Here is a 24,486-nt window from a genome sequence, read left to right as displayed (position 1 = left end):
TCCACACCCTCACCAGCATCTACAGTCTCTTGATTTGTTCATTTTAGCCACTCTGATAGGCGTGAGGTGGTATCTTAGTGTGGTTTGGATCTGTACAAAAGTGAATCTTAAATTGATGGTTCTATTAGGGCCTGGAGGCTCCTGAAGCGTGTCCCTTTGGTGACATGTGACAGTCGAGTGTGTCACCAAGAGTCCAAGAAATGTTGGGGAGTGTGACTCTGGCCATAGCTCTGTGCCCACCTTTGCATTTTCTCCCTCCTGTAAAGTGGTTGGAGATGTGAGTTCAGGGAAACATCGGCTTTAGGGGGTGGTGGTGAAAAGAGTCAGGAGGAGGTGAGGATCAGAGACTACCACACAGGAGGCCGGGAGGGAGGGAAGCAGGCTGGGAAGTCCTTTAGGCCTTAGGCTCGCTACTGCCATCTACTGTTATGGGTCACATGGACTCATGTGGCTGTAACTACCTGAAGCCATGAGTGGGAATTACTGCAAGGTGGCCTCCCTTAAGTGAAGGATTGTATAATATGGAGTTAAAAACCAACCAAGCAACATAAAAGCAAAGTGTGGAATGAGCAGGCGGCCCCTCGGCCGCTGTGCCAAGTCCTTCATCATATCTTCTTTTGATGGCATTCACATCCCCACTGCCCAGGGCAATGTAATGGGAGCCACAAATGCCAGCCACATCGTCTTAGCCTCCGATTGTTATACAAATTGTTAATGAGGCTTTGTACATTCATTTTTGTATTAAGTCTTTGAAATGTGGCCCACATTTTGCTCTTCCAGCATATCTCAGCCACATGTGGCTAGCGGCTGCCATATTGGATGGCACCGATCTAGTTACTTTCTTCACAGAGGCCCTGTAGATGCCCTGGGGACTTCCGCTATTCGGTGAAAGCACTCATGAGATGGTTCCAGGCTGGGCCACTGTGGAAGGGCAGTGTTGTGTGGCCCCATCTCTGGACCCCTGTCTTGGTGGGACACCTGCTATGGACTCAGGTCCTGGTGGCCCACAGAGGTCACAGTCTCACTGGCCTCGTCTACCTCAGCCTGCCTGATATACCCCCGGCACTGCTGAACTGACTGCCAGTCACCCCTCAGGCCAAGATCAGGCCCCTCAGAGCCAGGGGCATTGCAAAGAGCACAGAAAACATCTTTCCAGTTTCTTTTAGAAAGCTCGATTTCTAAGAAGAAAATTTCTTAAATGTTTATTTTTGAGAGAGAGAGAGAGTGTGAACAGGAGAGAGGCAGAGAGAGAAAGGCACAGCACCTGAAGCAGGCTCCAGACTCCGAGCTGTCAGCACAGAGCCCGACATGGAGCTTGAACCCAAAAACCATGAGATCATGACATGAGCCAAAGTAGGACACTCAATTGGTTGAGCTACCCAGGTGCCCCAGAAAGCTCAGTTTCTAAGGACAGCTGTATTAAGACAAAATTCACATATCATTCATCCATTTGAAGTGTACAGTTGAATGGTTTTCGGTATGCTACATTATTGGGGGTTTTTTTAATTGCAATAAAACACATATAACACAATTTGCCACTTGAACCACTTTTCAGTGTGGACCTCAGTGGCAGTAAGTGCAGCCACATTGTTCATGTATGCATCCCCACTCCTGTTTTCAGAGCCTTCCCATCACCCCCGACAGAACCCATGTACCCAAGAAATGGTCTCCCCCTTTCTCCTCTCTCCCAGCCCTCGATAACCTCTTTTCTGCTAGAAAGACCTCACTTTTCATGACTTTAAAAACCAAGCAGCGGCTTTGGGGCCCTGAAAAGAAGCATCGAAGGGAAAGGATAGCCCTTAGGGAGGGGTGGGGGCATCCCAGGCTGATGGAGCATGGTTCTTGGTGGCCCTGATACCTTGTTCCTGGAGTCAAGTTCCTTGACGGGGGCCACGTGACCAAGTTCACCAAGCTGCACTGCTTCCCCCTCCTGGAGACGGCGCTCTTCTTCCTGATGTCCTGGAGCACGTTCCTTCTGGCGGAAGCCTGTGGCTTTACAGGTGGGTTCACCCTACCCTTGGGCTGACCTTCCCCCACTGTAGTGGGGGCCCTGGGAGCGGGAGGCGGACTCACTTGAGCAAGGCTGGTGTTTGAGGAGTTACCTTGTTTCCCAGAGCTATACATTTGGAAAGGATGAAATTTACTGTTGCAAGCGCAGACGCCTTGGAGTACTCCTTCCAGCTGTAAGGAGACCGTTTAGCGGCAAAGGTTATGGACTACATCTTACTCGTATCCGCCCCTAGATTGCTACTTATTTTACAAGTGGGACCGATAACAAAATATGTGACCTTGTAAGAGTGACTTTGCATCTACTGAGATGAACGCGACACTGCTTTTCCTTGTTTTGTCTCTAGTCTGCTTAATCATTGTTTTTCAATGCTGTGTTTTTCTGATGCCAGCTTCATGTATTATCAGTATGAGTGACATTGTGGTTTTAGTTCCTCACATTCTCTTGTCAAAAAGAAAATCACGGGGGCGCCTGGGTGGCTCAGTCAGTTAAATGTCTGACTTCGGCTCAGGTCATCATCTCATGGTTTGTGGGTTCAAGCCCCACATCGGGCTCTCTGCTGACAGCACAGAGCCTATTTCAGATCCTCTGTCCCCTCCCTTTATGCCCCTCTGCTGCTTGCTCACTCTCAAAAATAAACATTTTTTTAAATCACAATTCTTCCACTAGAAAACTCAAGTACAATGAGTATACATGATCCGGGTAGTTGGGAAGCCCTTTTATCCTCTTTTCAAAATACTGCAACATGCATTTAGAGGTAGCATTATAAAATACCCCAGTTCTTTAAAACTTGACAATTATCTGTAAATGTATAGGCAAAAGTCTCCATGTCAGTTGTCTTGCACAACAAAATGGTTGCCATTAATCAGAAATCGAGGTAATCAAGGCTCGGATAAATGGATCCATTCTGTCTAAAGCCCGAGACCAGGCAAAAACGGAAAGCATTTGCTTGGAATGAAATCCCTGGCTTTTGAGAACCGGGAGGAACACAACAAAAGGGTATGATGGGCCCTCACGGCCTCCTTGAAAAAGGAATGCTAAATGCCAAATTCAGGAGTTTAGAGGAGGAGGAGAGAATGTCCTTAAAACAAGCCAGAAGGGAAGTCGGGGACCTTGGCTTTGAAGGAGGCCAAAGTGAGAAGGAAGGCTTGATAGGAGTGGTGGGGGCAGGGGGGAACCTTCAGGAATAGGAAACTTTGCAAACTGTTCCGGAAGTTGGATACATTAAGCCTGCCTACTTTAAGTTTTTGTTTCAATGAGGATATTTTTCTGCTTCCCTTTTCTCCCCATTGATTTTTTTTTCTTTTTTACATACCCCTCCCCAGGCGTTGTGGCTGTCCTCTTCTGTGGAATCACGCAGGCTCATTACACCTACAACAATCTGTCGGTGGAATCAAGAAGTCGAACGAAGCAGGTGAGAGCGGGCCCTGGGAGCTCACAAGTGACCGGTGACTACAAGGAAGGGGGCCTGCACGGTTTACGTCTTCCTTTCCCCCTTCTGTGCAGCTCTTTGAGGTGTTACACTTCCTGGCAGAGAACTTCATCTTCTCCTACATGGGCCTGGCACTCTTTACCTTCCAGAAGCACGTTTTCAGCCCCATTTTCATCATCGGAGCTTTTGTATCCTTTTTCTTTTTGGTTCAGCTGTTTTCGATGTAGACAGGTGACCAGTACTGGGGATGCTGTGATAATAATCATTTCTGCTTTGGGGTTGGTGGCTAGCCAGCACTCGCTCATGGTGTTTTCATGATTCAGAGAGAAGAGAAGGCCTACGTGGGTTCATGGGCCTAAATGTATCTAAGGATCTAAGGTTGTGCTTTCTGCATCTTCTGGGTAAGATGGTGTTTGGTGCAGCGGGTGCTTGGCAGGTGGTACCTGGTTTGGTTTAGCACCCTTCTTTTTTTCATGTTTATTTATTTTTGAGACACAGACAGAGGGTGAGCAAGGGAGGGGCAGAGAGAGAGGGAGACACCAACTCCGAAGCAGGCTCCAGGCTCCGAGCTGTCAGCACAAAGCCCGACACAGGATTCGAACTCACGAACCATGAGATCATGACCTGAGCCGAAGTCAGACCCTTAACCAACTGAGCCCCCCAGGCGCCCCCTGCTCTTGCCTTTTCTGAGGCCTCGTAGGTAACCTTTAAAAGACAAAAAAGGAGTGTTTTTCTGTTCTGGGCTTTTTGTTAATGGTGCAGGCCTAGCTGACACTCACCAAAGCAGCTAGGTAGTGACAAGTGGCCCAGTGCCACATGGAAGCCTTCCGGTTAGAGTGTTAACCTGCTCCTACCGGGGCTCATTTCTTGGATTTACACACTCACCAGACTGACACCTACAAACATGAGGGGATCGGTGTTTTTATTCTCAATTCAGCAAGACCGCCCTGCACGCCCTCTGACTTTGTACTCCTGGCACAGCATGCTGTGAGCGATAGGGAGAGCGCCGCCCTCGTTTACAGATGAGGGCCTCGTTGGGGGGCGGGGGTGGGCAGACGGGTCCCCCCGGGAATTCCAAAGGCCACTTATCACTCGTGGACTATTGCCTGGCTTCTGAGATAGAATCGTGCTTTCCGAGCACCACCTGCTTTCCTGCCGTTTGAAACAACACAACACATAAAACCAAAGGAGGAAAAAACAAAAAGCTAAAAGCAGGACAACAATCAGTTCTTTACCCTGGAGAAGGCAGAAGACAGGTCCACCCTCGCTTCTGCCTAAAACAGCTGCGGGCCCGGGCAGCTGGCACTTGCTGGAACAGAAGCTCCCTGTCCCTGTGGGTTCCACGGCGGTTTCCTTCTGTGACCAGTGCAGCATGCAGCCCTCTGCCGGGCTCTGTTCTCCACTCAGCGAGTGACAAATGGCCTGTTTCCCTGAATTCTTTGCTCGCCCCAGCAGAGCTCCCCGTCCACACCCCTCCGCCCCCACGAGCTCACACATCCAAAAGACAAAAGACATCTGAGCCACTTGGGTTGACAGATCTCCCCCCTCTTGAGTCCAGGGAGGGACATGGATGCAGCTGGAGTGTCCCAAGGGCTGCACATTTCCCCACCTCTTAGCCATAGCATCTTCCTGGTCGTTTCGAGCCCCTCCTGTTTACTTCCGACTAAAGCTTATGAGCTCTTGCCCCACGGGTTATTTGTTCTTCTTGTGACTTCCTTCTAAAGGAGCCCACACCATGGCGTGCTCCTCTCAACTCCCCACCCCGACCGGGGTTCTTGGGCGTATCTCTGGACTCGTGTGTGGTTAGATGGGAGACTTGGTCCACAGCAGTGTAACTAAATCAAGAAGTTCAAACGGGCGTGAAATGACCTCGGGGAGCCAAGAGGTTGGCAGTGTTGGCCCGCTGAATCCCGCTTGTCGCTGAGACTGGCTCAGAGAGGGACTAGGTCTGGCCGGGTGGCCGCGTGCAGCCCTCATCATGGGCGGTCAGCCCTGGTCGTGGCCGTGTGAAGCCGCCATTCTAGAAACCTGTTGGGCCCTTAACCTCCACCTGGTGGTCAGGTTGCCATCTTCCTGGGCCGAGCTGCACACATCTACCCACTCTCCTTCTTCCTCAACTTGGGCAGAAGGCATAAGATTGGCTGGAACTTTCAACACATGATGATGTTTTCAGGTAAGCTGTGTCTGCATCACTAAAATATGATTGATAAGGTTCATTAGGAAGACAGAAGTTTAAATTCCTGGCTCTTTCTGTATTCTCCCACAGCACTGAGTAGACCAGTGTCCACATCAAACGGAGTTCATATTGATTTTGCAAACCATACTACCAAGTGTGAACATTCTCCCCTAAAACAGCCAAGTCTTTATTTTTATGTCTACCACCCAGGGGACCTGAAGATACAGAAGTATTTAAAGTGCTTTATTGTTTTCTGGTTGATATGTATAACCCTTAATCTTCCAGAAGGCTCCAGACCTAAAACTAGAATGGAGATACATCTTTTTTTTTTAATTTTTAAAAATATTTGTTTATTTTTGAGAGAGAGAGCATGAGCAAAGGAGAGGCAGAGAGAGAGGGAGACAGAATGGGAAGTAGGCTCCAAGCTGTCAGCACAGAGCTCAACGCAGGGCTCGAACTCAAAAACTGCGAGATCATGACCTGAGCTGAAGTTGGACACTTAACCGACTGAGCCACCCAGGCGCCCTGGGAGATGGGTCTTTAATAAGAAAGAACACAGGCTGCATCAGTCAGTACCTCCCAGCGGCAGTATCCACTCTTGTAAAATAATGAAATTGAGCCAATTGGTTGAGGTCCCTCCTAGCTCCAACTTCCCATGAAACAAAAAATACACTCGCGTAAGCAAAGATGAGCCCCAAACCAGAAGTTAATGGCCGTGGTAGTTCTGCTTGATTTACACTGTCTCTCAGATGCCCCCCTCTCCACCATAAAGCTGAGAAGCGTGCAGAAGCCGCAGAGGAAAGAAAGGACAATAAAATATGTGGAGGTAAAGAAACGAGAGAACAATTGGCATGAATAGATGGTGTGTAAGGTAGTAAGCGTCAGGCGTTACAGAGACCCACGCTAGAGCAAACCAGAGGGAGGACATGGGGTGAAAAGCCACAGTGACCCTTCACAGTGTCTGTCCTGTGGGGATGGGAAGGGGCTGGGTAAGAGGCGAAGTGAGGCACCTGGGTGGCTTAGTCAATTAAGCGTCCCACTTCAGCTCAAGTCACCCTCTCACACTTGGTGAGTTCAAGCCCTGCATCGGGCTCTGTGCTGACAGCTCGGAGCCTGGAGCCTGCTTCGCATTCTGTGTGTGTCTCTTGTTCTTTGCCCTTCCCCTGCTTGTGCTCGCTCCTTCAAACATAAAATAAACATTTTTAAAAAAGAACGTTCTTTAAAGATTTTTTTAACGTTTATTTATTTTTGAGATGGGGAGGCAGAGAGGTGGAGAGAGGGAGACACAGAATTCGAACCAGGCTTCAGGCTCGGAGCTGAATGCTAGCACAGAACCCGATGCAGGGCTCGAACTCATATACCACAAGATCATGACCTGAGCCAAAGTCAGATGCTTAAGTAACTGAGCCCTCGAGGCACCACCTGCTCCCCCAGAGAAAGGAAAGTTCTGGTGGAGAAGAATAAGATGAGTTAGAGAGAACTCAGACACCAAGATAAACTTAAAATATGTCTGCTGTTTTCTGGACTAAAAGGCAGTACACAGCGCTGTTATCTCCTATGAAGATGATTTCCTGTTAGGAACAGTCTTGCCATCAACAAGAACTCCAGACAATGAAATACCTGGGGCTTCACTTCTATATTGCTTACAGTATTTACCTAATAAAATAAAAGTGCAGCACACGTTGTCTCTCCCTGACCCCCAAGTTTTCTTCTTTGAAACAACATCCCTTTAGAGGCTGAACTATTGATCATTGACAAAGCTGGCCGTAGGGCAGTCTACACGTGCATGTTATTTCACAAGTACGGATTGATACAAAAGATTAACTTGACTCTGTTTTTTAACAGAACTCTTTTTTAAAATTTATTTATCTTGAGAGAGAGGGGGAGGGAGAGGGAAAGAAGGAGAGAGAGAACCCCAAGCAGGTTCTGTACCACTGGCGCAGAGCCCAATGTCAAGCTCAAGCTCATGAACCACAAGATCACGTCCTGATCTGAAAGCAAGAGTCGAATGCTTGCTTAACTGACTGAGCCACCCGGGTGCCTCTTTTATGTAACTATTTTGAATCATTTTTAGTGAATTGTGAAGTTCGCACTTTAGTGAATTTACCAAGTTACCAGGAAAGGCGGAAGAATATGCAAACGGATACCGTGGATATCACCTTTCATTCTCTTATAATATACACAGTTTGGCCCATGGTGAACAGGAATTTATACCAGGTATCTATCAAAGAGCATGGATTCGGTCTTTACTGTAAAACAAATGGTGAGCAGGATATGAAGAAGCAACAAAAGAGCTTAGAAAGGTAAACATTAAAATATGGAACCTAAATCTTTTAAACAAACAACATCTTATTAAATGTAATTAAAATGTAACAAGATGAAAACAGGAGAACTCCCATAAAAGGAGAATAAATATTTGTGGATTATATTAAAAATATTCACTACTGGAGCACCTAGGTGGCTCAGTCGGTTAGGTGTCCAACCTCGGCTCAGGTCATGATCTCAAGGCTCATGAGTTCGAGCGCCACATCGGGCTCTGTGCTGACAGCTCGGAGCCTGGAGCCTGCTTCAGATTCTGTGTCTCCCCCTCTCTCTCTGCGCCTTTCCCACTCACGCAGTCTCTCTCTTCACTACCATTTCAGTTCCTTTGTGAGTGCTGCATTATGTAGGTCCAAGCATCTGCTCTGAAAATTAAATGCAAATGTGAATATACTTAATTGCATACATTTAATTTATATCTCACGGGGTTGGTTTTTTTAAGTGTAGTTGACATGTAGTGTTATTATATATTAGTTTCAGATGTCCAACATAACGATTCAACTTTGTTCTAGGCTAGGCTGTACTCACCTTAAGTGTTTGGTGCTTAATCCTAATAATACCCCTTAACGTAGAAGAAGGGTCAGCTTTCCCAGATGGACATTTATAATCTATTTGATGATAGAGGACCCTAACTTTGCAGTCCAATTAAGAGATATACAGCCCTCCAAAAGGATTCCATTATTTTCACTAATACACCTGCATTACAGCAAATTATACTGCTCTTGTTAGTCTGTTACTGGTTTTTGCCCGTAAGATTTTGTGGAAGTTTGGGTGTTTTTTTTTCTCTTCTATGCATGTACCTACCAAATATCCTTGATTTTTCCTCTTCGCGCACAGAGCCTAAAATATTTCATATCTAATTCTTTATGGAAAAAAATGGCCAACGCTTGATGGAGATCGGGGTGTGTTGTTACCTTTCTGTGTAGCTTTGCTGCATCTCAGACTTGAGAGCTTACATTCGTACTTCTCATTTGTATTTCTTTTTACTTCGTGTTATAAAGCAGGAGAATTATCTCCATAATAAGAGTGTTATTGTTCTAGAATGTGCCGGGCAAAGTAGTGCAGTGTTTTTCTCATCACACTTGCGCAGTTTGCAAAAGAAAACTTCAAACAAGAGAAAACCACATTCCCTTAAGTTCCATGTTTCTGAATAAGACAGCTTGACTCTCAAAACATACATGAATCCAGTTTATTAGCCTCGAGGGGCAGCCGTGAATCCGGGGACATGTTGTCATTCACCCGCTATAACCGGGTCTTCCTCTCTGGTCCCCACAGGCCTCAGGGGCGCGATGGCATTTGCGCTGGCCATCCGTGACACGGCGTCCTACGCTCGCCAGATGATGTTCACGACCACCCTCCTCATCGTCTTCTTCACCGTCTGGATCATTGGCGGAGGCACGACCCCCATGTTGTCGTGGCTTAACATAAGGTCGGTTTGAAAGCACGGCCACTTTTGCATCTAACTGCATCCTTGTGGCCAAATGCAGGGTGAGACAGCTCAGCGCGTGGAAGATTTTTGCGGTATCTTTGTCGGGTTTGCAGGAAGGCTTAAAAAGCAATAACTAAAAGGCAGAGTACTGAGTTTTCCACGAGAAAAAGGGTTGCCATGTAAAATGTTTGTCCGTACAAACACACCGGGCATTAGAAACACCTGGACCTTGCTAGAACAGCGACGGGGGCCAGAATTCCAAAGCCTTAAAGCCGCTGGCAGCATCCGGTGTTTGACGGTCCTCCAAAATCAAACCCGTGGCCTTCAAAAAAAAAAAAAAAAAGCTCATCCGCTTCAAATGATGAAAAGTTAGAAAAAAGGCAATTCGAGTGTTGTTTTTCAGAGGAAACTGTGTCTCCTCTCGCGTGTGTACCAGGAAGCGTGCCACTTCCTGCGTCACCCTTGTTTCATTGCAGCATCATGGGTGTCCCCGGCCTGCGGTTTGGCAGCTGTGTCAGGATGGAGAGCACTGACCTCGATTTGATTTTGGCTTAAAGAGCATTTGAATTCCAGAGTGTGCTTCTCACCCCAGCACCTTACGGGCAAGAGGAGCCCAGAACAGGGGTCAGGAGCCCCAGAGCCTAACTCTGGCAAGCTCTTCATGTCTTTGGGCCTCGGTTTTCCTAGATGTGAAGTTCTGCCTCCCCGGAGGTGCTCTTGCCACACCCCTGAGTTTGGGGTCTGCAGAGGTTGAATGCGAGCAGAAAGAGGGAAAGAGAAAGTGCTTAGGTGTGACGAAGGAGTCCCTGAAAAGCCACGAGGTGGCACTGTTTCTTCCTTTCTCTCCTGCTGGGCGTTTCTCCTCCCTTCTCCGGACTATAGGATGCCGCGGCCTGCCGGCTGTCGAGCTTACCTACCTACCTTCGGAGGAGAGAGGACCTACAGAAATCTCGTAGTCATCCTTAGGGTGAGCGGAACACGGGGAAGTTGGGAGAAAGCTGCCATTTGAGAGATCAGTCTCCCCCACCATCAGGGACTTTTGTACTGATGGCAGGCCGGGGTTCCTGGCCTTGGCCTCTGCCAGCCCCACTGTTTCTGGGCTAGCGAGGCTCAGCCTCGCATTCAGGCAGGTCTACAGAACCTAGGTGGGACGAGTCAGTGACGGCCATATCACTGTGTCAGAGACAGACATATCTAAAGAAGCTACTTGTGTGGTCTCCAGGCAGAACTGAGGCACAGAGCAATAACTAGCACAGAGCTTTAGATGGACGAGCGGGCATTTGAGCACGAGCAGTCTTGCCACACAGTGCACAGCCTTAACCACTGTGCTCCACCCGCTGTAAGAAGGCCGACCCGTGTTAGGGACCATCAGCATGTCGTAAAATGGGGGATGATGAGAATTTTGATCATCTACCTTGAATCTCTAGGGGATTTTTTGGGTGCTAACTCCGAGAAGTGAGATGGTACTATCTTTGTTCTGTGTAAGAGTGAGGGCAAGAAAGGAGGCTCATACCCTGCACAGAGTTGAGGATCTTTGCATTCGGTGACCTCTGAGATGACATTCTGCTCCAATTGGGGCACTCCGTATGTATTCTGGATGCACAGAGCCTGATTAAATCATGTTTGGTTTTCCTGCTTATTAATAAGTCCCCTGGTCCTTTTCCCTCCCCACTCCTTCCACCCCACATATATAGGACCAAATAATTTTCCACTGAGAGTAGAGAGTTGACTGGGGACATTGTATAGTTCCCGTAACGCTTTTCAAAATTGGGCCACTAAACCTACCCGACCCAGAGCTGAGAGTGTGGGCAGCTTTCTGGGAGGCACACAAGCTGTGCATTACACGTATGATCGCTGTTAAGTGCTGTGGAGATACTGACGGAACATAGGACGTAGCAGCAAGCACACACTGAGGCGCCCGGAAACGACTGTATGTGTGACCGGGTACGTGAGAGATCTAGTTTCCCCACCTTCTTGCCAGCATGTGGTGGTACCACTATTTTTCACTGTAGTTCTTCTGACAGGTGGGTGGGGATACCTCCCTGTGGCCTTCACTTGCGTTCCTCTAATGACTAACGTGGAACATCTCTTCGTGAGCCTGTTTGCCATTCATGTATCTTCTTTGGTGAAACACCGGTTTGAACTTTTTGTCTACTTTCCAATTAGATTTTTCATTGTTTTCATTGAGTTTTGAGGGTTCTTTATTTATTATAGATACCAGTCTCTTGTCAGACATGTGGTTTGCAAATACTTTCTCCCAATCTGTATCTTCTCTTTTAATCCTTCCAGTAGAGTCATCAAAGAACAGAAGTTTCAATTTTGAGGAAGTGTAATTTATCTTTTTTTTTCCCCTCTTATGCATCGTACTTTTGGTGTTATATGTAAGGACTCTCTATCATGCTGTAGGCCCAGAAGATTTCCTTCTGTATTATCTTCTTTTTTTAATGTTTATTTTTGAGAGAGAGACAGACAGACAGTATGAGTAGGGGAGGGGCAGAAAGAGAGGGAGACACAGAGTCCGAAGCAGGCTCCAAGCTCTGAGCTTTCAGCACAGAGCGCGATGCAGGGCTCGAACCCACGAACTGCGACATCATAACCTGAGCCGAAGTCAGATGCTTAACCAACTGAGCCACCCAGCCACCCCTCTTCTGTGTTATCTTCTAAAAGTTTTGTAGTTCTCTTCTTGACATTTCAGTCTGTGGTCCATTTTGGGTTAATTTTTATATAAGCTGTGAAGCTCAGGTTTAGGTTTTATTCTGTTTATTTGCCTATTGGCCATCTGCTTGTTCTGGCACAGTGTGTTAAAAAGACTAGTTGGATTACTTTTGCTCCTCTGCCAAAAATCAGTCGGCTCGATGCTTGTGGGTTTGTTGGTATTTTCTGCTCCACTGATGAATGCAGTCGCCCCTCCACACTGGCCTGCTAACTACAGTTGTGTAGTAAGCTCTAGCGTCAGGTAGAGCGAGCCCGCCCACATTATTCTCTTTCAGAACTGTCAGAGCTATTCTAGTTCCTTTCCATATATATTTTAGAATAAGCCTGTCCATCTTTAAAAATAAGTCTCGCTGGAATTTTCACAGGAACTGTGTTAAACCTGTAGTAAGTGTGGGGAGCTGTTGTGTCTTCTGATTCACGAACGTGGCACGTTTCTTCATTGATTTAGATTGCCTTAGATGTCCTTCATCGCTGTTTTATGGTCTCTGGTATGCAGTGCCCGTACGTGGTGTGTGAGCTTTGTGTCTAAGTACTCCTTCTCTTCTCAGCAATTATAAATATTCTTCTGTCTCCAGCTTCAGGTTCCATATGTTCATTGCTAGGATATAGAAATACAGTGGGGTTTTGTATGCTGATCTTGTATCCTGTGACCTTGCTGAACTCATTTGTTAGTTCTAGAAGGGTTTTGTTTCATTTGTTTATAAATTCTTTGGGATTTCCTACATAGACCATCACATCATTTGCAAACAGACACAGTTTTATTTCTTCCTTTCCAACCAGTGTACCTTTTATTTCTCTTTCTTGACTTACTGCTCTGGCAAAGACTTTCAATATGATGTCGAGTAACAGTGACATGAGCTGACATCCTTGTCGTGTTTACAGTCCTAGGGGGAAAATATTCCGTCTTTGACCAATAAGCATAATATTAGCTATGGAGTTCTTGTAGATGGCCCTCATCAAGTTGAGGGAGTTTCTATCTATTGCTAGATTTTTGAGAGTTTTTTTTTAAATCATGACCATATGTTGAATTTTTTCAAATGCTTTTCCAATATCTATTGATACAGTCATATGATTTTTCTTCTTTAGCCTGTTAATGTGGTGGGTTACATCGATTAATTAAAATATTGCACCGGCCTTCCTTCCCTAGGACAAATCCCACTTGGTTATGGTGTATGAGTTTTTAACATACCGCTGAATTCTACTAGCTATTATTTTGTTAAGGATTTTGTAGTCTGTATTCATGAAGGATATTGGTCTGTAGTTTTCTCTTGTTTTGTTCTACCTTTGTTTTTAGTATCATAGTAATCTGGCCTCATAAAATGAGGTGGGATATGTTCCCTGCTTTCCTGTTTTCTGAAAGAGATTGTGTAGAATTGGTGTTAATTCTTCTTGAAAGTTTAATGGAATTCTCATGTAAAACCATCCGGTCCTGGAGACTTGTTTTTCAGGAGTTTTTAAATTGTGAGGGCAATTTCTTTAATACGTATAGGGCTATTAAGATCTGTTTCATATTCGGTAAATGGTGGTAGTTTGTGAAATTGGTCCATTTCATCTAAGTTGTCATGTTGCTGTTGTTTGTAGCATGGCCTTAGTGTCCTTTCCATGTCTGTGAGCTCTCCGTGATATCCCTTGTTTCGTGACTAATACTGGTAATTTGTATCTTCTCTTTTTTTCTTTCAGTACTGCCAGAGGATTGTTGACTTTATTGACCTTTTCAAAGAGCTAGCTTTTCGTTTCCTTAATTTTCTGTATTGTTCTGTGCTGTACTTCCCCAGTTTCTGCCCCATCTTTATTCTTTCCTTCTTTCTGTCCAACTCCACCCAGACAGCGTCATGAAGCAAACTGGTGAAAAATACACATGGCGTTAGTTCATTGCATTTTCCAGATGTGCATAGTTATTACGTAAGTGTAGAAACTGACATTTATAGAGATTGCACCAGAAATAAAGTAATGAGATTGATTGGTTTTTCTGGCCCATGGCTTGGGATGTTACTTGATGGCCACGAATCATTTATGTGAACCAAGTTCTGATTTCTAAATTCATTCAAAAACTCCCTGAAGTTCAGTGTGGTGTTTTAACCTCTGGGCCCTCGGTGAACTTATTACCTACTTGTTCCTTCCTTCTCTAGGCCACTGACAGAGGCCCTGATGAAGTGTTAAGTAGCTGCTCAAAATCAGAAGCCCAGGGTGGGGTTCCGAGTTCCACTATAAAAATCAGGAGTTAGTTGTGATTTGTTTTTAAATTTTTTTAATGCTTATTTATTTTTGAGAGCAAGAGTGAGAGGAGCGGAGCAGGGGAGGGGCAGAAAGAGAGAGGGAGCCAGAGACTCCAAAGCAGGCTCCAGGCTCCAAGCTATCAGCACAGAGCCTGCCACAGGGCTCGAACCCAAGAACCGTGGGATCATGACCTGAGCCAAATTCAGATGCTTAGCCAACTGAGCCACCCAGGCACCCCTTGGGAGTCAGTTGAGATTTTTAACCATGGCTAAATTCTCATCTGTGTATAACATAAAAACAAATACAACACAAACCCACATTTTGGCGACACGGTGGCTCTTCTCTTTGAAGCCCCCAGCTTCACGTGACACGCACGTGAAGTGGTGGTGATTGTGGGAATGGAATGGCACATGCACAGGTTGTCCTGCGCACAGGTGCCCTTCACACCCCAGTGTGCAGGAGCACAAACCCTCCGGGACGAGTAAGGGTAATCCCGTTAGAGAATTTACTATAAAGCTCTTGGCAGATAACTTGAAGAATAAAGGCAGGAAGAAGCCCTGAGCTCTTTATGTAATAGCATTTGTAACTGGATTATTTTAAAGGAGTTTTAAGGACGCCAGCCTGTAATCAAAGGGCCTATTCTGTGAGGTGAGGGAATTGGGGCTCTGGGCTCTAAGGGCACTTAGTGCCGCAGCCCTGATGCCACCATTTTTCTACCTTTGTGACCTTGGGCAACTTATTCAGCCTCTTCAACTCACTTTCCTCACCAGTTTAGATAGGCACAATAACGTCAGGACCAAATGTGATGGTAAATAAATGTGGTAAAGAATTCACTTGTTAAACATAGCGGCGAGCACAGGGTAAGTAAGCATTTAGTGTATTTTAGCTGTTACATTATCATCACTGATCATAGCATTATTCCTGCTACTGAAGATGTTGTTCGGAGGCTTAGTGAATCCTACATTGGTGGAGTCCAATTTGCTTTTCTGGAATTTGTTAGCCTTTCTCAATGCTCCCAGAGAATACAGAGTCTGGTTTCAGTCACGTTCCGAGCATGTGACTAGTTAAAAGTACCACCTTAAGAAGTATCGTGATCTCACTTGCATATCCCGGGGGATGTTAGCTTAGTTTCACTTGTTTTCACTAGTGCCCCCCCCCACCCCCTGCAAGGAACCCTTCAAAAATGCTTTTTCCCAATGACCTCTTCCACTGAAATGTTAATACCACAGACCTGCTATATACCCGTTTATGTGCTATCACACTTCAGAGGGCTATAAATCACTAATAACTAAAGGGTTTTTTTTTTTTTTTTTGGTCTCACAAGAACCAGTTTTCACACCCATGGGGGCAGTAGCGCCCCCAATTGGTATTGCACCTGATTTAGCGCACTGGTTCTCAACCAAGGGCAATTTGCCTCCCACGAGACATTTGACAACGTCTGGAGATACTTTGCGTTGCCTCAGGGATGCTGCCGATATCGTGTGGGCAGAGGCCCGGGCCCAGAAAGTCAGCAGCACCAAGATTGCGAAACCCTGCTCCCAGAGTACTATGGCAAAGTTCAAATGCACCCTGAATAACCCAGACATTGTTAAGAGCGGTGCAAAGGGACTGTGCCAGCTCTATGGTGCAAGACGAACAGGATAGCAGAAGTTGGGTTCCTGACCTTCAGGTTGAACCTGTGGACAATGCGGTTTACTGTTGTTGGCCGCGCCCCCCCCCCAAAAAAGCCATCATTGTCTTCTTCCGTACTGTTGCTGTTTTTAGTAACACGGTGCTTTTTGCTATTTCTGTCAAACATGTGTCAAAATCTATGTAAACACTTCAAATACGTGTTGAGTGACAACTTTGTCTCCTGTTTTCCATATGGATGGTTCTTGCTTTATGAAACAGATGAATTCCTGAGAAGTGTGAATTCATGATCCCCACGTTGCATTTATTCCTCTGATTTCCTTCCATTGTATTTTGAGAGGCTCATCTTCCTTCCCAATTGATCTCATTGGAGCCAGCTCCTGACATTGTTGCTTTGAATTTAAGTTTAGCGGCCTCTCGGCCTGTCTGGGTTTTAGACAATGGGGACAGTTGAAGAGAGGGTCCGGATTTATATTCGTGGCAAGCCAGCCTGTTCTCTGACGGACGTGGTCCAGGTCCCGTGTCCAGAGCTCCCGGCCCCTCACGGTCCCCGTCACACTCACACTCCCTTTTTCTGCTGCCCAGAGTTGGCGACGAGGAGGCCTCCGAAGAGGACCAGAACGAGCACCGCTGGCCATACTTCAGGTGACACACGGGCGTCCTCAGAAAGAAATTAACCGGGCCTGGCTTCTCTCCTCCTCCTAACCTGAGATGTCTCTCTTCGTGCTGTTTTGTCTCTTTTCCTCCTCCGTGTGTGCGCCAACCCTCTGCCCCTTCCGGCAAAGGGGCAGGAGGTCGGGTCAAGTTTAACCCTTTCTCCGCCGTTTCTCTGGGTTGACTGATGTGCCAGTATTCCTGAGACTCTGTCCTCTTGCCCCGCATCTTGGACAGTGGGTGTCAACACCAAAGCCGGAGATGGCAAGCGTCTCCCTTGTTCTACCACTCAGAGTAGTGTTAAGAGCGGTCCATTTTCAGAGCCATGGATTCTTGTCCCACAAAGCCTTCTCTCTGATGTAGTAGACAAGGCTTTAAGCTCTTGAAGACAACTAGAATTTTTTAATGGTTATTTTTGAGAGAGAGACAGATGTAATGCAAGCGAGGGAGGGGCAGAGAGAGAGAGGGAGACCCAGAATCCGAAGCAGGCCCCAGGCTCTGAGCTGTCAGCACAGAGTCCCATGCGGAGCTCAAACTCAGGAGATCAGGACTCAAGCTGAAAGTCTGACACTCACCTGACCAAGCCACCCAGGCGCCCCAAGAGAGCTAGAGTTTTATATTTCTGCCATGACTAGACTATGGCTTATACCATCTTAATGAAGTGCCAATGCTCTCCTAGATTTCTAAGTGTGTATTTGTGTACTTGTACCTTACGGGGAATCTGAAGATTCAAAAACAGTGGTGGTTGTTTTTTAAGCCAGAAGATAAAGACTCTTAATGCAATTTGTTTCTCAGTGTCCATTCAAGTTTGTGATTGGATTATGATTAAGAGTACTGATGTTGATCAAGCAAAGATTTTAATGCATCTTTTTTCCTTCCTGTATCTTTATCAGCCTGCATTCTTCCTGACCTGATTCTCAGGGCTGGTAGATAAATCAATGCAGAATAGGTCTGAACTCAATAGTGATGCCTATCATCAGGCATGTTCATAACAATATCACCAGACTCCAGATACACTATGATGATGTACAGATAATTAAAGGAAGCTGTTAAATTCCCTGGGTTCACATTTTTTCTACTGTTTAAAATAAGAATACGTGCACACACACACACATACACTTTTGGAGCCCTACCTCTAGGTAGTAGTTAAATTGCACAGGAAACCCTTTCTTTTGAAAGATCCCACCTTCAGGAAGGAAGGCCCTTTGGACAAAGTGCAAGTTCTTGCCCCTGGGACATGAGAGAATTCAGACTGTGATCTGGTGTTGAGGGTTTTACATGAAGGTGTGTGTCTCATGGTCCTCTGATTATTCAGAACCTCGGCCATTCACATTTTTGAAAAGTTATCAGTTAAAGAAGAACACTTCTAAAATTCCTGGGATTTCATGGCATTTTATACAGCAGCTGATCCGAAGGTGCTTATACCAGGAGGGAAATTATTCACATTCTTTCTGTATTTATTCATTCCAGAATGAGCACATTCATTTGCTTGCTTTATTTTCTCGTGTGGTATGAAACTGAATGAAATTTCAAATGCAGTTCCTCAGTCATACTTGCCACATTTCAACTGCTCAGTGGCTGCCCGCATATGGCCTGGGACTAGCACATTGGACAGCGCAGATCTAGACCACTACGATGGTCCCAGAACGTTCTCCTGGACAGCGTAGATCTAGAATCATTCCTAGGTTCCCCCAAACAAAATGTTAAGCATTATGAGTTTGAGACGTGGTTAGGGTGGCCCTACATTTGTGAGTTTCTCAAGTCATTTCAGTGTTTTGTGCTTTGTCGTTTTGCATTCTGGCCTGGCCCCCGGTGGGCCCAGGATAAATGGTTCTACTGTCATTGCCAGGACTTGAATGAGAATACTCACAACTTAGTCTTTCTAAGCTGTTCTTGTTACACAGAATTGGAGTCTTGTGAAACAAGTTTTGTTTTCCCTTCTTAAGGGGTCTAAATTTCATTTGGCAGCTTTTATTGTGTTTGGTCTTATTTTCATACTTGACCTTTTCTCCTACATATAGTCTTCCTAGTTCATCTAGGCCAGCCAAGTCAATTTGTTTGGTCTTGGCTGACCTGGAAGCCACTTACGAAGGCTCGTTACACCTGTTTCGAAATTCACAGTACAGAAGGGAGCCATTATGAGTGGCAGATCTGGACTGTCATCCTCCCAAACCCCAGGCCTGTAGGGAGGGACTGTGGCGTCAGGTATGCGAGGTGTCAGCTAGAAGAGTACCTGGCAGGATAGGGACTTGGCAAATATTTGCTGAATCCTGAATTCATCCTGTGGTTTTAAACTGTGCCTTCAGCAAAATCCGGGAGATCTGTCCCCTTTCCCTCCAGAGCACCCCCTTCCAGGGCTCCACACCTTGGGTGAGTGCTTGACAGACGTGAAATGAGACACAGTAGAGGTTGGCTTGGAGAGGAGATTGTCTTCTGTTTTCCTTTTCCACTCGTCTCTTCTCTCAAGAAGCCGCCTGGGCATCACAGGTGGGAAAGAAGGGGAGAGAGGAAGAAACGTAAGGTGCGCACACACAGGGCTTTGTAACCCACCCACTGGAGTCACTGCCCCATTACCGGACCACAGAGACCAGTGGTTGAGGCCACTCGGCACCTCCCTTCAAGCTCAAGTCAGATCTGCCAAAAAACCCAAAAAACAAAAAAACAGCAACCAACAGCTGTGTTCTCAGTTTACAGTTCTTTGCAACACCAGAGAGAGTGAGAGGAGACAGAGAGTGCCCCTGGCCTCTTTGTTTTGTCCCCTATCACTCCATTCTCTCCGTGTCATGGATGTCACAGCTTTCTGTCCCCGAGTGAGGAAGGTACAGGGATGAAGAATTAACAGGTGCACAAGACAACAGGTGGCATGTTACTAAACCAGGGCAACTAAGCCCCAGTAGAAGCATGGGATTTGTTGTAGGTGGAGTTCGCCACTTTGCCTTTTCCTTCTGCCTTCAGCTTCAGTTGATCTCGAATGTGCCAGTTCTCAGGTCACTTCTGCTGCAGGAGGCCCCGGGGGCCACCAGGATAAAGCGCTAATGATATGCATGCTCGGGTACTTAGGCGATGTGTGCTGATGGCTGCAACTTTATTTGAATGCATCTAAAAAGTTAGATGGCTGAGAGAGAGCTGGCTAGCTAGGCGATAAAGAAACTCCAGCAAAATGTCAATGATAGCATCCAGGTGGTGGACATACAGGTTCACTACGAATTCCTCCAGCAGTGCCCCGGACACGTGAAAACTCCTGTATCACAAGTTTAGGGAATTAAAAGCAGGTCAGGGCAGAAGTGAGGAAGCAGCAGAGGGGGAAAGGTGGGGGCAGTGGGATCCACCTTCAGACAACTCGGGCCGTCTGGTGCAGGAAGGCACAGGGTGTAAGCACACGGTACTTCTTGCCTCTTCTGCCCCCTGGGCTCTGGCGTGGTACCTGACCTCTTTCTCACAACCTTTGCATGGCAGCCCCTCTTCTTTTAGCTAACTACTCCTTCCGCTTCTGGGAGATGGTCAGCCCTCTCGGCTACTTTCCACCAGCATGGCCGCCATGGTCCAAGCTAATAGTCTCCGTTTTTCTCCTTGTCTTTCTCCCTGGTGACTTCTAGAGTCGGTGTGGACCCAGATCAAGACCTACCACCCAACAATGACAGCTTTCAAGTCTTACAAGGGGTAAGTCACAAGAGATGCTTCCTTCCGGGGGGAGACGTTGTTAAAACTAGCTAAACTTGGGGCGCGTGGGTGGCTCAGTCAGTTGAGCGTCCAGCTCAACTTCAGCTCATGATCTCACGGTTCATGGGTTCTAGCCCCATGTTGGGCTCTGTGCTGACAGCGCAGAGCCTGCTTGGGATTCTCTCCCCACCCCGCCCCTCCCATGCTCACATTCTCTCTGCCTTTCTCCTGCTGACATATACATGCTCTCTTTCTCTCTCAAAATAAACTTTTTTAAAAATAGCGACAATTTATTGAGCATTTACTATATGCCACACATCTTTACATGAATTCCCTCACTGTGAGCATGACAGCAACCTCATGAGGTAGGTACTGTTATCCCCATTTTACAGACTAGAAGCTGGAGTCTGTGTATCTAAGTAAGTCCTCTACGGTTGGAGAATTAGAAAGTCACAAAGGCAGGATCTGACCCTGGCCGGGGTCAACTTTCTTAAAACAACATACTGAGGGGATAGGCCAGCCAGGAAGAGTGTTCAAGCAAAGTCCCTGCCTACTTTACAAGTGTAGGCATATTGAATACACTGGTGGCAGGCTCGCTGTCACTGGGTCAGCATCTGTCGGTGGGGCCCAAGCAGGGGAAGGACAGGGCTGGGGTCTGACTCTCCAGCCCCGGGAATGTGAGGACAAGGGGAAGGATGTGGCTGTAACTGAGTTCCCCTTGAGCCCAGCAATGGCAAAGCAGCCGACCTCATTACCCGCCCCCCCCCCCGCCCCCCAACTCTAGGAGCTGACGGTCACAATGCATTAAGGCTTAGGCGGAATGGTGGCAGCTGGGATGGCCATGGTGGGGAGCTGTTGAGGCTCTGAGCACAGGAGCCTCCGTGGCAGCATCGGGTGTGGCCAGCAGGGAAGAGTGGTCCCCACTGCTACAGAGAATCCTGATGGCTTCCCCGTGGCAGAGAGGGGCGTGGTGGCCTGTGGCTTTGCCATCAGCTCCCTTTATGGTTGCTGCAGATAACAGACCATAGCAGACATAGGAAAGCGAGCAGCAAATCCTCTTGCTCGTGGATTCTCTAGGTCAGGAATTCAGGGCTGCTTGTCTCTGCTCTGAGTAGGAAGTTGCAGGGGGGGACTGGAATCATCCAAAGACTCATTCACTCGTGGGTCTGGCACCTGCACTAGGAGGACCCCAAAGATTAGGGAACTGGCCAGAATGCCTATGCCTGGCTCCGCCGCCACATGGCCTCAGGCACTGGACTTCTTACCCGGTGACTCAGGCTTCTGAAAGCCAGCATCCCAGCAGGCAAGGTGGACATTCCATGGCCTTCCCTCACCCTGCATGTTCCCCGGCATCACGTCTGCGACTTTCTGGCAGTCACAGTGGGCTGATTCAAGGGGAGTGGAGAGCGACCGTAAGCTCTTTTATGGGAAGAACATCGACAGAGGGGCAGATGTGATTCTAAGCTGCTGTGACACCCTTGTGGTGTCTCCAGCTTCGCCCCTTCTGGAGGCTGCTGTTTCCCTGGCAGGCAGGGTGGGGGGAAGAAGGGTTATGACAGGAGAAGACATTTGTTACAAAATGCTGTGACTTGGCATCAGGTGTCAGGAAGTCTTTTGTTCAGGATGGAATCCCCAGGACTGAGCACAGTGCCTGGCACCTACGGGCACTCAGTGGGTATTTGGGAAGCGAGAGGAGTTAACAGTACAACCGGAAAGGTTAGTGACCCCACACGTGTGTCATCTGTGAAGCCATGGCGGGTATTTGTCTTTTTTCCAGTGAGCTTGGCATTGTACTGAATCCTAAATCCAGTCTACATATTTGAGATTCCATAGGACCTTCGAAACGGCTCCATCCCGCACACCAGATTTAGCAAGTGTTGCAGAACCAGGGGTGCTGCTGCCGCTTTTTCTGATTTCTTTCTCAGGGGTGGTCACATTTTGGTGGTGATGCTCCTCAAGGGACACAAAAGCACGACCTCTGAAAGATCCTGGACATTTTAGGAAGAGATTCTGTTAGAACGGCCCGTTGTATTCGGAGCTTGTAGTTTCAATGAGAAATTCTCGTTGAAAAGTTGCCATCAGACTATCTAGCTTTGATTGAGGAGCTTGGGAAACGGGCATTCGGCACTTGTGCACCTAGAAGCTCATGTAGAGTATAGCACTTAGGGGCACCTGGGTGGCTCAGTTGGCTGAGTGATGAGTTTGAAACGACTCCTAAAGTCTTTTTGCCTTAAGTGTTTTTTCTTAACAATAACAACAACATAGGGGCACCTGGGTGGCTCAGTCAGTTAAGCTTCAGACTTTGGCTCAGGTCATGATCTCATGGTTCATGGGTCCGAGCCCCACATTGGGTTCTGTGCTGACGGCTCACAGCCTGGAGCCCATTTCGGATTCTGTGTCTTCCCCTCTCTCTCTGCCCCTCCCCTGTTTGTGAGCTGTCTCTCTCTGTCTCTCAAAAACAGATCAATGTTAAAAAAAAAAAAAGGAAAAAGAAAAAACCCAGGGTGAAGTGTCTTTATTTCAGTGAAACGAAAATAATGGCTCCAGGAGGCTGTGACTGCCCTACTCCAGAGCTTTCTCCCCAGGCCCTCGGCTGGTCAAGATGAATTTTGTGAGAAAAACAGGCCAATTCCAGCTGGGTAGCCAGGGTTTGGAGAGATTTCATCTTGTCAGTTCCAGACGAGTCAAACTCTCCCAGCCCTTTTGCTGCTGCTGCTGCTGCTGCTGCTGTTGTTGTTGTTGTTGTTGTCGACATTATTGTTGTTGTTTTCATTGCTCCTGCTTCTGGATGTAAGCATCCGTGAAAGGAAGCGCCTGAAATGGTTTGGTCAGTTTCATGTAGCTGAACTTACTCCTCATCGCATAAGAAATTCACAGGACGAGCCTTGGCTTGTAACTAGACTTAGTAACAAACTTGCGTGTAACTTCTCCATGGAAATATGTGACAAAGCTGGGAGTGCTCTCTGTCCAGGCAGTGACAGCAAAGATAATACCCCAGGCCGGGTGAGTTGCAGAAACCTCCCTAAATGGGCCTGGAGGGGTCATCAGTGTTCTAGATGGCTCCTGGAAGGCCCTTTGGGCCAATTGTGAATGGGCAGGCGGTGGTGACTTCTGCTGAACTCCCAGTGGCACCCATTGGCTGGATCTAACCAGGACATACTGTCACATCGGCCCCTTCACCCCCCTCCTTCCAAGCCTCTCACGCAATCATGCAGAGGGCCCTCAAAATCAGTTCCACTGGCATTCTGAAGGTCTTTCAAGATTGCTGTCAGACTGGGGGGAAAAATGGGGAACTTAAAGTTTGGTTTCCCAGGGCACGTTCTTCAAGATGATTCATGCCCTTGTACTTTAAGGGCCTTATTTCTCTCCATCCTCCTGGCCTGACCTCGGTGCAGCAAGGCACTAAGAGCAGGGCTGGGAGCACTCCGTGGTCATGAGCAACAGGAAAACAGAGAAATAAATGGGCTCCTGATTTTTGGGTGAAATCCTGGGATCCTGGTCACATGCTCAGTGATGTCATGAAACTGAAATCCTAAGCGGGGGAAGTCCAGATGTTTGTTCCCCATTAGCAAAGAAAGGGCAGCTCTCTTCACCTCATTTTCCAAATGATCTTCAAAGAAACAAACAGGAAAGTGACATCTGATGGGAGCAAATTGCTTATGACAGAATGGTTTTCCTCACTGGATCTAGAAGCCCAGGAATTCTGGCTACAGAGCCACAGAATATTAGCTCACGTGGATGAAGGAAAGGGGCTTTTGGCAGGACTTTTGGCTTCTCTGTGAGGGAAGCATAATAATATTGTGGGCAGACTTAGGCTTCACGTCCCTGGCAAGTTTGACTCATTGGAACAAAACAAAACAAAAACCTTAGCTTCTCTGTCTCTCTGGAGGTCTTGGTGACTTTGCAACCAAAACAAAAACAAGCCCAGCTGGAGGCAAGCTGCCTGGGCCTGGGGGTGGCCTCTCACCCCGTTCAATGGGGGGGAACTTTTCATGCCAGACAGAGCTGAGATTGACGTTGGCCATCGGCCGGACGTACAGACACCCCATTCACTTCCTTCCCCAAGTTTATTGAAGAGCACTCATTGGTGAGGCCGCATTGGACTAGCTAGGATCACTTTGAATCTGAATTTATCCTGGCTTTCTCATTGCAGCAGGACAAGGTCACAAGCAGGATATTAGTGGAATGTGGAGGAAAGGACAGCACAGTGCGCATGCGCGCGCACCCGAAAACATAGAAAATCAGCT

General features: G+C 47.2%; 1 protein-coding gene across 2 annotated transcripts in view; it reads left to right on the top strand.

Annotated features, from left to right (window-relative positions):
* SLC9A7 (solute carrier family 9 member A7) overlaps window positions 1-24,486 on the top strand; it is a 137,753-nt gene that overhangs the window by 88,853 nt on the left and 24,414 nt on the right. Inside the window, exons 8-14 of one of the 2 annotated variants that reach the window (XM_029929523.1) lie at window positions 1,895-2,000; window positions 3,334-3,422; window positions 3,515-3,628; window positions 5,502-5,613; window positions 9,211-9,364; window positions 16,511-16,570; window positions 20,176-20,239. In XM_029929523.1, the coding sequence (XP_029785383.1) occupies window positions 1,895-2,000; window positions 3,334-3,422; window positions 3,515-3,628; window positions 5,502-5,613; window positions 9,211-9,364; window positions 16,511-16,570; window positions 20,176-20,239 (699 nt within the window). The remainder of the gene's footprint in view (window positions 1-1,894; window positions 2,001-3,333; window positions 3,423-3,514; window positions 3,629-5,501; window positions 5,614-9,210; window positions 9,365-16,510; window positions 16,571-20,175; window positions 20,240-24,486) is intronic. The other variant, XM_029929525.1, reaches the window with a different exon arrangement.

The sequence above is a fragment of the Suricata suricatta genome, chromosome X (genome assembly GCF_006229205.1).
Source record: "Suricata suricatta isolate VVHF042 chromosome X, meerkat_22Aug2017_6uvM2_HiC, whole genome shotgun sequence".
In the NCBI taxonomy this organism is placed as follows: Eukaryota; Metazoa; Chordata; class Mammalia; order Carnivora; family Herpestidae; genus Suricata; species Suricata suricatta.
This window is presented reverse-complemented; position numbering and strand designations above follow the sequence as displayed.